The following is a 14,470-nucleotide window of genomic DNA, read 5'->3' as shown; positions in this document are numbered from 1 at the left end:
ATTATGGACTATCATATATATTTGATATGGCTAATATGGATAAATGGCAGATCGATTTAGAAATAAAGGGTAAGTGAGGGATGGATAAATAAATTAACATGTCATTTATGTCATTATTTTTCTTTTACACTTTCTAAACACAGGTCCAAGTATGAAGAATGCAAGCAAGAATATGCTATTTTCAGGTATGATATGCTGAACTATATACAAATAGTGTCTAAAATAAAAGTGATATATATTTATGGGTAAGAGTTGTTGTTTCCCCTGTGGGAATTATAACATGAAAAAGAAACCTAACCCAATGTCTTTCTTTTCAAAACATGTTTTATTGAATTTCGATTTTTTTTTTTTTTTCAGAGCTTGTGGGGCAGGGCAAATGAATTCACATTGTTTACAGAATAGGCTACACATCAACATGTAAATAAAAACAAACAAACAAAAAGAACAATGGCGATGTTAACAGTAAAACTGTAAAATAAGACAGCCCCCCCCCCCCCCCCCCCTTCCAATCTCACCTCTCCCACCAGTTGCTAATTAAATTAAATTGCCATAGGCAGCGTCTTATGCAGTGAGGATTTGTGTATTGATGTGAGGATGGAATCCTATTGATCATCATATAGTGCCTGTCCCAAATCATGCTCCCAAGCCGCTTTAATGCTGTCCAGAGGTGGACATGTCAATATGGAAATGTGGAAATAGAATCCTAGAAAGAGATACAGTATGACACTCACAAGCCCAAAAAATTAACAATGTTTCCTTGCCTTACAGGTCTGACACAAAAGAACATGAGCAACAACAAAGGGGGGCTCTTTATTATTCATTTGGCACAACTCTATATTATTGGGTATTGTGTGTGGATTGATAGAAAATTATAATAATCCACTGTTTACATTTAACATTTTGGCATTTTGCAGTCGCCTTATTCCAAAGCGACTCAAGGCCAATGCACACGGCGTGCGATTTTGTCGCACCACAAAATTCGATTTTCAACTCACACCATTGAAGTCTATGAGAAAATCTCATCCCAATGCACACGGCATGCGATTTATTCTATTCCATTCGTTTTGAATGGGACAAAGCACACGGCGTGCGATTTTGTCGCACTGTCAAATTTTGTCAAATTTTGTGGTGCGACGGATTATTGCGTCACAATGGGACAATTGGGAAAACTTCAACTGGTCTATCTAAATTAATTGAGTCACTCTCATAACGGGGAGAGAGACTGGAGCATACATTTTTGACTGTCTCCTTTTTTGAAGAGAAGTTAAAGGCTGAAGGTCTGACCCAAAAGGTCTGATACAGTACATACACCTACGGTACATGAAGGGTTTATGACGTACAACATTATTTCATTTTCATATCATATATTTCAAATACATACTGGACACAACGGATAATGGATGCCATTTGGTAAACCTCATCTTCTTTTCAGTGTGCCAGGCACATCATTCACTAATCCGTGGCACAGCTGTCATTAGCAATTTCTTGCCTTTTCGCTAATTGCATGACGACATCAATGACACACACACACACACACACACACACACACACACACACACACACACACACACACACACACACACAAACACACACATCTAAATTCTTCCTTCACTGCTTTGCTTTCAAACCTGGACAGGAGCCAAAGGTTCACACACTAAAATGTGGAGATTATACAAGTCCCACACCAAAACCCAATAAGAAATTGCTACACTCATTTCTAACATAGGCCTATGTAGATCCACTTATGTCAATTAACTCAATGAGACATAAATAATACATCAGGAAATGTGTGTGAGATTTTAAAAACGTTCATACCGGTAAATTGAACACCTGCGGGTTGCATGCGAAAGAGGTTCAAATTAACTCCAAGCCTTTTTAAATTAACTTAAAGAGGTAATAGGAATATAAATAGAGGAAACATGTAGTGTGAATGTACATCATAATAAGATATGGAATTTCCCTGCTGAAAAATAAAAGATGGGGAAAAAATCAGAGGGAACCGTGGGCCAATGTTTTCTGTGTCCTCAGCTAGCAGACAGACACCATCATCACCTTTATCTTGGTGGGTGGTCATGTCTGCACAGTCACACGCCATTTCTCCACTAGGCACTCCAGTCCTCACGCCATGTCCTCTCCTGGGGGTTATTATTATTATTAATATTATTATTATTATTATTATTATTAAGAGTACTGAGGCAGGAACTTCAGGTAACAGCCCCTCATCCTTCCCTTGTGTAACAAAAGGTGACTTTTGTTCTGCAGTGAATTCACCAACTGATTAGCTGCAGCCACGCGGACGCGAACAGCGTCGCACTGGGACTAACTCTCTTCAGGCCTATACTGACTACATATCAGGCTACAGTCATTTTGCCTGTCAAATACCTGACTGTTACTTTTCAGACTTCTGCTATTCAAAATAAATAACTGTCCATTTGTAGAATGTGCCTACAGCTCTGATTGGACTCAGGTAAAGTCGATTTAAATCAATTCAAGTTGATATGATCAAAAGACACCCAGACACTGTCAAACTGGTTGAGGGACATCCCTCTCACAGGGACAATCCCTTTCACAACAGGTGGAACTATTGACATTGTGTAATAAACTCATAGAGTAGATTATAATGATTTAAATGATCATTTACTAATGACAGCAAAAGAGGGAGAGAGGAGGATAGAGAGGTGAGAAAGAGAGGTGAGAAAGTGGACAGGTAGTCAAGACCACATACGTAAGTAGCCTTGTGAACCGATGGTTCTCGAGCCTAATGGCCCATAGGGCAGGATTCTCCTGTTTCTGTAGCGTGAGGCGGCTTGATGTACAAGTACACCCCCTGGACATGACGCTGGTATGTCGCAGGGTCTTACCCCCAACCAACCCTTAATGCTGAGTTATCATCACAGAGGGGGGGGGTTCCATGCCACCCCCCCAAGGCAGCAAACCTAGGGGAAACACTGAGAGCAGATAGATTAACTGTTCAGTGTCAATCCTGTAGAGATGGAGATGGAGGTTAAATCTCCAGAATAATGTCCAGCTACAATCGCAACAACATTCACAACATTTCTGGAGCCTGGTAGACCCAGACAACTATAAGAATATTCACCAAGCAGCCCTGAAAGTATTTGCTTTATTTGTCTACATACCTTTGCGAATCAGCTTTTTCTGATATGAATGTAATGAAATCTACATTCTGAACAAGCCTGACAGATGACCATTTAAATGACTCTATAAGAGTGAACCTAAGTGGATACACTCCAGCATACACAACTGTAGTAGTAGACTCCATGCAGTGACAGTCATCTCACTAAGTGTAGGAATGAGTCAACACACTTATTACACACATGCACAATATTTTTTGAAAGAGACAAAAAGACAAAAGAATTCGTTATGTGAATGAATGTAAGTAATAAGATATGAGTAGCGCTCGGCCACTTACATTTTTTCAAAGTAGCTCTCAGATGAAAAAAGGTTGGAGACCCCTGCTTTATGCTGATACATGCCTGCCATCTAGTGGACATTTAAGGGTACGACCAGGTAGGGGGATATTGCTTGTAACACAATCCTCATTCCTTCTCTCTCTCTAACCTAATCCCATAGTAACCTTCATAATTCAGTTCTAGATATGTATTTTCTTTATGTGGCTAACACAACTCCAATTAAACTGCTTCATAAAGTTAAAGTTAATAAATGTATAGTAATAATCACTTTAATAGTAATTACTTTGTTGTTTAGTATCAGGGAGGGAGGGAGGGAGGGAGAATGGATGACCATCTTTCTTCAGTAGGCATACCATTTCTAGCTCATGTATATTTCTAATGATTCATTATATGTCTTGTACATGATTCTTGTTATGATTCTTGTATATGATTCTTGTATATGATTCTTGTTATGATTACATTTCTATTGGGATATTGCCTCAGGCATAGCTGTAAACATGCTTAGCTACTATATTTGTTGCTGTAATTGCAGTTGCTTCTAGCTATGATATTTAAGATCACTTATCTAGTTACACAATCTTCAGCATAACAAGTTCATAAGAAAAATGAAAAATGCACAAGCAAAAGGAATGGAATCCAAATTATTTTTTATTCACGGTGGACAGCAGCTCCGGCCAAGGCTGTTTGCAGTTGTGAGCGTCCTCTGGAGGAGTCGTGCCGGGTGCTAGAGACAGGAGAGAGAGTTCATATGAGCTTCACCAGGCCTATAGCTACAGAATAGAATACTTTATTAGTTTAGTTAGTATGTCCTTGGTCTATGTGTTCTATGTGTTGACTTACCTCTGCTGTGTCCATCGTCGTGAAGACGGTTACTGGGGTGACGGAGGCCGTCTGCCTGGAGAGCAGCTCAGCAGCCGGATACCTACGTTGATGTCCTTCTGTCCTTCAGCTGGAGGCTGGACACCAGCCTGGTTGGTCCTCTTGCACTATATCAGTTGTTACAGAAGAATAATCAATGACAGAACATATCTCTTAAAACCCCAGTATTCCTACAACAACAATGCATAGCTTGTCTGTTGTTTTACGATAAACTGGTAAGACTTTACCTTTACATTACATTTCCTTAATGTGAAATTATGTGGAATGTGGCTTTCTTATAAATTCACTGTATATTTCTGTTTTACCTTGCGCTTCACCATTGAACAGAATTTCCTGAATTTCCCTTTCTTCTTATTCCCACTAGCATCCCTCTGAGGCAGCTGGGCAGCGAGGGCCTGGCTCCTCTCCTTCTCCAGGTCGGAGTTGTCACAGACAAGACTCCTCTTCTCCTGCTCCATAACATGGACTTTTCTTTTGAGGTCTCTCTCTCTCTGTCTGCTTTCCTCCACCTCCCTGTCAAGCACCTGAGCCTTCTCAGCTGCCGCCAGCTTGTCCTCCAGGGCCTCTTTCTGCAGGGCCTTGATGTGGTCCTCTGCCTCCCTGGTGGCGTTGGCGGTCTCCAGGAGGGTCGCCTTGACCCCGGCCAGGCTCCCCTCAGTCTCTCGCTGGGCAGCGAGGGCCTGGCTCCTCTCCTTCTCCAGGTTGGTGTTGTCACAGACGAGGCTCCTCTTCTCCTGCTCCATAACGTGGAGTTTTTGTTGGAGGTCGCTCTCTCTCTGTCTGCTTTCCTCCACCTCCCTGTCAAGCACCTGAGCCTTCTCAGCTGCCGCCCGCTTGTCCTCCAGGGCCTCTTTCTGCAGGGCCTTGATGTGGTCCTCTGCCTCCCTGGTGGCGTTGGCGGTCTCCAGGAGGGTCGCCTTGACCCCGGCCAGGCTCCCCTCAGTCTCTCGCTGGGCAGCGAGGGCCTGGCTCCTCTCCTTCTCCAGGTCGGAGTTGTCACAGACGAGGCTCCTCTTCTCCTGCTCCATAACGTGGAGTTTTTGTTGGAGGTCGCTCTCTCTCAGTCTGCCTTCTTTCACCTCCTCCCTGCAAAGGACCAGAGCCTCCTCTGCTGCCTCCTTGTCCTCCAGGGCCTCACTCTGCAGACTCTTGTCCTCTGCAGTGACGGTCTCCACCTTCTCAGCCTCAAACGCAGAGTCCATGGCCTCCAACCGGGCCCTCCACTTCTCCTTCAGCTTAGCAGCCTCCTCCCTCCGCCTAGTAGCCTGCTGAAGGCGTGCCTTCTGCTCATGCTTCCTTCTTGTCGTTCTTGAGCTATCGTTATACATGGCTACAATATGAAAAACAAGGAAGAGAATGTGAAATTACGTATTTTAGATTTATATATTATTATTATATAATTACTTGTCCCCTAGTCATTTCTCAAAACCAACAAACTAAACTGTCAACTTCTATGACGTCTTGCCGCAAGGCCTTCTGGGACCTGCAGTTCTACCTATTCTTAGTCAATACAACAGAAATTTACTTCTTTAAGTTATGTAACATATTAATCAATCTCTTTTAATTTTCAATCATGTAACATATTAATCAATAATGTAACCTATAAAGTTAATCATGTAACCTACAAAGTTAATCATGTAACCGATAAAGTTAATCATTTAACCTATAAAGTGAATCATGTAACCGATAGTTAATCATGTAACCTATAAAGTTAATCATTTAACCTATAAAGTGAATCATGTAACCGATAAAGTTAATCATGTAACCTATAATCATGTAACTGATAAATTACAACAATCCTATTAATACAATCCATTTACACCTAATATGACTTTTACTTGTCAAGGCAAATTTTTAAAGCGCAAATCTGTAATTCAAGACTCTCCGGTAATTTACACGCAAGACCCACGTTGATCTCTACTCAGCGCGCGCGCACACACGCACACGCACACGCACACGCACACACACACACACACACACACACACACACACCACACAACACACCACACACCACACACCACACACCACACACCACACACCACACACCTCTGGGTTGGTCCTCCGGGCTGGCTGCTCTGTGGGCCAGAGATTCGGTTAAGGTGATGTCGTCATCGTGAAACTCCTTTTCAAGCTGCCAAGCAGACTGGAAATTGAAGTCATCTCCCTGGTTCTTCTTCTTCTTTGGCATTTCTATAACTTTCTACAAACAACTGAACAAGGAAGAGAATGTGAAATGACGTATTTTATATTTATATATAATTATTATAGAATGACTTGTCCCCTATGAGTTCATGGATGACTGTGAGGCTGTTTGAACTTCAAAAGTGACTGACGTTGATATTGCGTGACATTGTGATTGAAGCATCAGTTGCAACGTGCCAAAAAGCCATTATCCTTTTCGTATTTCTACCTTCAAAAAATATGGCTAGGACGTCGGGTTGTAAAGAAAAAGCTTATTTATATAAGAATCTCTGTTGGCATACACTTTTGATCACTTTCAAACAATAAACGAGCTAGACTTTGACACTCAGCGGAGTCAGTGCTCGCGCGCACACACACCCGCGCAGCCACATCCAGACCCCCGCCCCCCCCCCCCCCACACACACACACACACACACACCCGCGCAGCCACACCCAGACCCCCGCCCCCGCCCCACACACACACACACACACACACACCCGCACACACACACACACACACACACACACACACACACACACACACACACACACCCGCGCAGAAACATCCAGACCCCCGCCCCCGCCCCCCCCCCCCCCACACACACACACACCCGCGCAGCCACACCCAGACCCCCCCCCCCCACACACACACACCCAGTCACACACACACACACACACACACACACACACGCACACACACACACACACACACAAGTACGCTAACGTCCACAGGCGCTTACCTTGTGATAGCGTGTTGATCCTTGTGAATACTGACATCAAACTGGCTCGATTGTCTTTTATAAACCCACATTTGATTGTGACGTTATTATGTCATCTCGACTGTTGTGATTATGACGTCATCCGTCTGAGTTTTGTCAGGAGCTCCATTTTTTTTACATCTTTAAATCCATTAGGTCTAGGGCCTGCTATACCCATCAATAGTTCACACTGCAGCAACAGCAGCATCACATCCGAGATACAGTGCCAACTAGTTACAGTAATAATGCTCTTTAGAGAAGTAGGCTACCTACAAAAACCTTCTGATGCCAAAAGCGCTCTCTCTTTGTTTCTCTCTCTCTCACACACACACACACACACACACACACACACACACACACACACACACACACACACACACACACACACACACACACATACTTTTCTCAATACACATTATCCCATGCCATTTTTTTTACAAAAACACAATGCAAGAATGATGAAATGATTGGCTACATGATAGAAGAGACGCTCTATCATAGCCTAAGCCAACAATATCAGAAAAGGTCCACCTAAATAGAATAAAAAAGAAAAATAATATTCAGGCACCAGATGACCAATCAAAATATAATGTAATATAATGCAATATAAGGCTCTCAGGCATTCTGTACTTTCAAATAGGCTACGCCTTAAAAATACCAATTAAATAGTAGACCAATTCCGAAAATCAACAATAATAATAGGCTAAATATATACTCTCACTTCCCTTTGTGATGTAATTATCACATTCATTTCTTAATTAACAAATAACCCCCTGTAGTTGTCTGAAGTTGTTGTAGCCAGGATCAAATACAATTTTGCAGTTGGCGCGTGTGTGCTGTAAAAACTGGTGAAGTTTACCAGCACTCAGTAATCTACCTACCGAATCAATGTTGGAAATAATTCTAAAAGTAACCTAGGCTAATTAAACCGTTAGGTTATTATGTCCATCTTTTTTCTTCTTTTTTTGTTGTTGAAAATCCCTGTTTATATCGGTTCTGTAGCCCATTGTTGGCCTATTTTATTATAGCATACTTCTTTGCATGGAATAGCCTAAGCAGCCTCACTGGAGCAATTCATGGATAGGTCCTGTGTAACCAAAGCAAAAAAAAAAAAACAGGCTACCTCTAAATAGTAAAATATGCGTCCGTCCATGATACTTGGCACTAGCCAAGCCATGTTGTGTCTTAGCGAACTGCTGCTTATAATGTTGCTGAAAATGATTGTATCAAATGCGCTAACAGAATAACAAAATGTTTCCTATGGAGAGGACTCCCAGACCCTCCGCCCATTATGATTTAATCTATTCGTTTTTGCGCCAATGATTCTGCCATACACTGAGATGAAACAACGCTGCATATCTGAGTCTAGACCTATCATAAGCCGACTGTCTTGCACGTGCATGCACGCGCGTGCGAATGGAGCAGGTACCGTACGGCACACGTCTACTTTCACCGCTGCACACAGGACATCATCTGTACACACAGCTCCAAAACTCATCACAATGGGACTGCGTGAGTTTATAAAGGATTATTTTATTGGTTTCTGGGATTATGAAACCCCAAAGGTAATGGTGGTTAAAAACAAAACTCTTGGAGTCATATATAGGGGGGTTCAGTTTTTGGTGATCACGTATTTCATATGGTAAGCTATAACCTTCTGTTTATGCATGCCTTTTTTGAAAAGTAAATGTATGTATGTATTTGAATCAGCATGCAATGGCGTAATTATCTTATTTTATGACTTTTTAATGTGTTCAGGAGAGAGTATCTTGGTTCTTGGAGTAACTAGTGTGCTTTGGATCTTTCTTGATATCATCATAAACAAGGTGACTTATGTCTGGCTTGAGAACGTATTGGCAGTGAAGATTAGTGAATTACAACACGTATGATTATTATTTTATACAAGGTTAGCTTGTACATTTACTTATAATTTGCTTTTTGTTTGAATTTGTTCTTAAAGACGTGCTTTTAGTATCTAAACTATAGCTAAATGCACTGTGAAATAGGTTTTGGTGAGAAAATGCCTTTCACTTGCAATTACCTCATAAAAATAATTGATGGAAATGGTACTCAGTCACCGCTGTCATCTAGAGGGATGGCGGCAGCTTCTCTGGCCATTACTGACCATTATTATGTAATATGATCCAAATCTCATTGTCATAGATTAGGCTACTGTCAGAGGACATCCTGAATTGTATTGAAAGTTATCAATCTTCTTATGTACAAGTGGTTTCCGTATTGGATTTCACAGTAAATCAAGAGAAAAGGTAGACAAATTGAAGAGGACCAGTTTTTCATTTTCAAGTACCTCCAGTATCACATAACACCCAATAACTGGCATATACTGTATTTGAAGATGTTGTACGGTAATCCCTCATTCGAAATCAAAATCTGTAATAAATAAAATAAATAATTCAGAAATGTTGAATGTGGCCCTACAGGTATGTCTTCATCAGTCAGAAGGCATATCAGGACAGTGAGACACGGCCAGAGAGCTCAGTCTACACTAAAATGAAAGGCATAGCACTGCAGGGGGACCATGTCCTGGACATGGTGGAGTATGTTGGTCCCCCAGAGGTGAGCCCACCAGATGTACAATACTGTAGAACATACAATGCGATCAAGGAAACTGTTCGTCTGTGTTTATTTGAAGAGATGCTTATACAGAGATAATATCTGTCATCACATGACTGTCATTAGAATGTCTTTACAGCATTATAGTATATGGTACATTCTTCTGTGTGGCATTTCAACTGCAGGGTGGTGACGTGATCAGCACAATACTCAGAAGGGAAGTCACACATAATCAGAGCCAGGGGGTGTGCGCTGAGGTGAGAGGTCAACCAGAGTTGGTGGTAGTACACTCCATTGTTCAGTGCTGTAGTAGGTACAACATGAAAAACATTACTGTGCTGGATTTTACAATATCATTACTAGATGTGGACATTGAATTGTATAGTTGTTCAATATTTCCCATTGATAAAAAAGCACTGTAAGATGAGGTAATTAAGGTATGTCAGTGTCAGCTGTAACACAATCACAAAGAACATGAAAATTCAGATATTTCACAATGATGTTCTCTTTTTTCAGTATTTCATGGTTCCCAAAGCCAACTGCACAGCAGATTCTGACTGCATTGCAGGAGAAGTTGACTTTGATGGCAATGGTATCTTTTCTGTAATCTTTTAGTAAGCCAGTCTCAGTATGTCCTGGACGATTTATCCGATGTGTTCAATCTGCGTTGTTTCCTGCAGGACAGAGAACCGGGCGCTGTGTGCCATACTACAACCACACATTCAGGACCTGTGAGATAAAGACCTGGTGTCCTGTTGAGGAATATGCAGCAGTACGGTAAGTGTCCAATACAATGTACATTTTAAATGTGAGACAGTAAAAAACAAACAATATCTCCAATCTAGACAAAGTCAGTAATTAATCTTGCATCCTACAGAGAACCAGCATTAATAGAGGCCATCAATTTCACTGTTTACATCAAGAATACCATCCACTTCCCCAAATTTAAAGTTCTGAGGTAAGTATGACAATACATGCCACTCCCCCAAACCCCCTCACCCACTCTCTCTTTTTTGCACTCACTCACTCACTCACTCACTCACTCACTCACTCACTCACACGTACGCATGTGCACACACACACACACACACACACACACACACACACACACACACACACACACACACACACACACACAGACTCTCTCTCTATCAGGTTGAAATACAAGGCCAATCTTTCTAATGTGGAGCCATAACAAGTAGATCTTTCTTGAGTTTTTCACTGTATTATTGTTGCTGCACTACAAGCACTTTTCTCTTATCTCTTTGGCAGAGGAAACATCAAACCAAACAGACGGCAGAAAGCTTATTTGAATAAGTGCCATTACCATGAGGAGAAAGAACCCTACTGCCCAATCTTCAAGCTGGGCTACATTGCTGATCAAGCCAGGGAGAACTTCAGTGAGCTCTGCAGGACTGTAAGTTAGTACATGTATGCGTATACAATGCACCTTGACATGTAACCTTTTAATTTGATGCCGTTAATTTGCACATTTTACCGAATACCCTTATCAACCAACAACAGGACACAATCTAAGCTACAATGTCTTTAAACTCTGAATCCGATCATGATAATTGTCAGGGCGAAGTGATTGGTGTGTTTATCAACTGGAAGTGTGACCTAGACCTGGATCCGTCCAACTGCAAGCCCACATACTCCTTCCGTCGACTGGATTTCCGTAAGAACCTGCCCAACTCAGGTTACCACTACAGGTGAGCCATTCACTCCTTGACATGACTAACTGTATTGTATCTTTTGGCATTGAAGGGCATGATAGATTAACTGTCCCTCTCCCTGTCATTCTCTGCTTATTTGATTCTAAAAATGATGCATACTGTAGGTTTGCCAAGTATTACAGCAAGGATGGACAAGAGTTCAGGACACTTATCAAGGCCTTTGGGATTCGTCTGGATGTCATTGTTCATGGACATGTATGATTTTCCCCTATCATTGTCACTCAGTCAATCAATAATAATAATAATAGTAATAATAATAAAAACAACAACACACATTTACTCATATTTCAGAGGAATATGTCTGTATGCCATGGACCACAGGTAGTGTCCTCAGTTTCCATGTTCACCAGTACTGTACTGTACTCAATACTCCATAATTCCTTTGCAGGCTGGGAAGTTCAGCTTCATCCCAACTATTATCAACACAGTGACAGCCATGACATCAGTTGGAATTGTAAGTTCTGGTGCCAACCAGTCTCGTAGTATGAGAGAAGCTAGATCAGTGGCCAACCTCCATTATTCGTGCTAGCTTTTAATCATTGTTATGTTTTCACTTGATTTAATTCTAGTGTTCCATTATCTGTGACTGGATCATGTTGACTTTCATTGACAAGAATGAGGTCTACAGTGACAGAAAGTTTGATAATGTAAGAAAAGTAGGTTCCATACATCCATTCATGACCATTATTTTTCTTTCTCAACAATCTACACATTTTCTTTATTTTTAACCTTTATACAGCTGCCTTCCCTAGTTCAATTATATTTAATATCTTTCTACAGGCCAGTAAAGAGCCCAGCCCGTCCATGCCTACAGAATTCACCACAATAAGCTATGGCTCCACCCACTCAGACCTGTCAGAGGGTGTGGCACTGTGACACTCCGCCCCAACAGGTGTTCTCTGGACAGATGCATGGATGCTCCTCAGCCACCTGACTACTGAAGGGACAGCCTTTCTCCCTGAACGTTCTCAGGTGTCTTCAGAGAGGGCACTTTGATTCCATGTGGTCCCGGTGGAAGTGAACAGAAGGACAGCTAAGAACACAAGAGAGCCAACCGTTATCTCATCAGAATCATAGCCTGTGGAACCAAGTTGGTGTCAATTTCCTCTGAAATCTTGTCAACCGAGAATTTAATTGTCTCTAATGCACTCTAATGGATACATTCTATGTCTAATTCACCTGACAGGATTCAGACATGGTATTGACCCCAACATTTTATTATCAGCAAAACATATTGGTGTACATTGTATGGAGAATCATCACTCCTCTACTCCCAGCCCAATAACTGTATTTATGAAGATACACTTTAATAAATGTCTAACTTAAAATACTGTGATCTCTGTCAATGTTATAAGTTAGATACAGGTTGAAAAAGAGACAACAAAGTGATAATGGACCCCTCCACATGCATTCCAGCTGTCAAGTGTATATTCTGTGACTTCTTGGTTCCCTTTCAACCTAATGCTAGTGCTTGCGTACATTGCAGATGCTGAGTGTATACGGGAAGAAAAAGGCAAGAGGGCTACTCTCAGAGAGTAATGGAATTATGATGACACTTCCCACAAAATGGTTTCTCTAACAAGGTTGTGGCGAAGAGTGAATCCATCTAGACACATAGGGTGTGTAATAGAAATATCGATAGTGAGGACTCATGTCTGAGGTCTAATGGATCAGCGTCTTACACAAAAGATGTATTGCTTCGACAACCACAATGACAACCTGAAACACTGCGATGTATTTTGTAGTGTACAGACCTGTTCACTGCTACAGTACTGAACACTAATGAAAGATGAGTGACCATGCTCTTCAAATGAGCATTAACCATTAAACATTAGAAGGAATCAAGAGAAAGTGCAATATGTTTTAAACAAGAACTCTTAAGTGATGGGATTGAAAAGGATCAAATTGTCCATAATTGGGGGTGAAAAACAGTATTTTGCTTTGCTGTGTACAGTACATACATCCAGTCCATCATTTAAGACAAGCTATCTGTCAGCAGGGAGCCCATTGCAACCAATCTAATTGTGACTAAGCTCTAGGTCTGAAATGTGATTACTGGTCTACCCAAAGATGCCCATCAAGCAGGCAAAGCGAGTCATCTCTGGGACAATGAGGTTATTGTAATGGAAGGTTGATGGCTTAAGATCATTCTAAGATCATCATGCTGCAACCAGTGTATGTTTTATTTACAGTTAATCACAACAAAGGAAGCTAGTGATTAATGCATTGCTTTTCTTCATCACTGCTTAAGACTACGTTCAGTAGCACTGATTGAACTGTTATCATTTCAGGCATAGGTCTCAGTATAAGCAATGCAGTGATATAAAAGATGTTGCAGTGATGTTGCAGCTGCAGCGTCTGATTATTCCCTGACTCCACTGCAACTCAAATGCTACTTTCACATCATCATGCTTAACAAGTGACTTACGGATAAGCTACCAATTTTAGTGCTGGTTTCACAGAGGCTTAAGCCTAGTCCTAGACGAAATCACGCTGTCAATGTAAAATCTCCATTGAAGATGCTTTTTAGACTAGGTTCAGGCCTTGTCTGTGAAACCGGACGATTGTGTAATACAGTGAGTGGATATTACTATTGTCAGACAGATGGCAGAGGCACTTCTTTTAAAGATTTCTGCGTTTGTGAGATGGCATAATACAGCAAAGGCAATGCAGTACTCAAAAGCAGAGCTGTGAAACTTCAGGAATCATCCGCACCACAACATCTCAGAGACCTTCAGAGCAGTATGTACTTTATGACAAATATATTTTGTGCCATAAACCAACTCAAATAGTGAAAATACCACCGCTCATCCGTGATCAGACTTTGCTGAGGTGCTGGAACCGAAGAGTATCAAAAGAGTGCAAAATAACAGCATCCGCACACTCAAACAAAACATAGTTTATTGCGAGC

The 14,470-nt window shown here is 41.4% G+C and overlaps 1 protein-coding gene across 1 annotated transcript; it reads left to right on the top strand.

Annotated features, from left to right (window-relative positions):
- Positions 1–8,751: 8,751 nt before the first annotated feature.
- Positions 8,752–12,435, top strand: p2rx2 (purinergic receptor P2X, ligand-gated ion channel, 2; the record flags this gene model as incomplete). The annotated part of the gene is made up of 12 exons (XM_080532188.1): positions 8,752–8,891; positions 9,691–9,826; positions 10,009–10,080; positions 10,340–10,415; positions 10,504–10,600; positions 10,701–10,781; positions 11,096–11,240; positions 11,405–11,535; positions 11,664–11,754; positions 11,948–12,013; positions 12,129–12,206; positions 12,340–12,435. 12 exons carry the CDS (start codon positions 8,752–8,754, stop codon positions 12,433–12,435), a joined length of 1,209 nt encoding a protein of 402 aa, XP_080388314.1.
- Positions 12,436–14,470: the final 2,035 nt, after the last annotated feature.

The sequence above is a fragment of the Nansenia antarctica genome, assembly GCF_963989245.1.
Source record: "Nansenia antarctica genome assembly, chromosome: 5".
Classification (NCBI taxonomy): Eukaryota; Metazoa; Chordata; class Actinopteri; order Argentiniformes; family Microstomatidae; genus Nansenia; species Nansenia antarctica.
The sequence above is the reverse complement of the archived record's forward strand: the minus strand, read 5'-3'. Positions and strand labels throughout refer to the sequence as shown.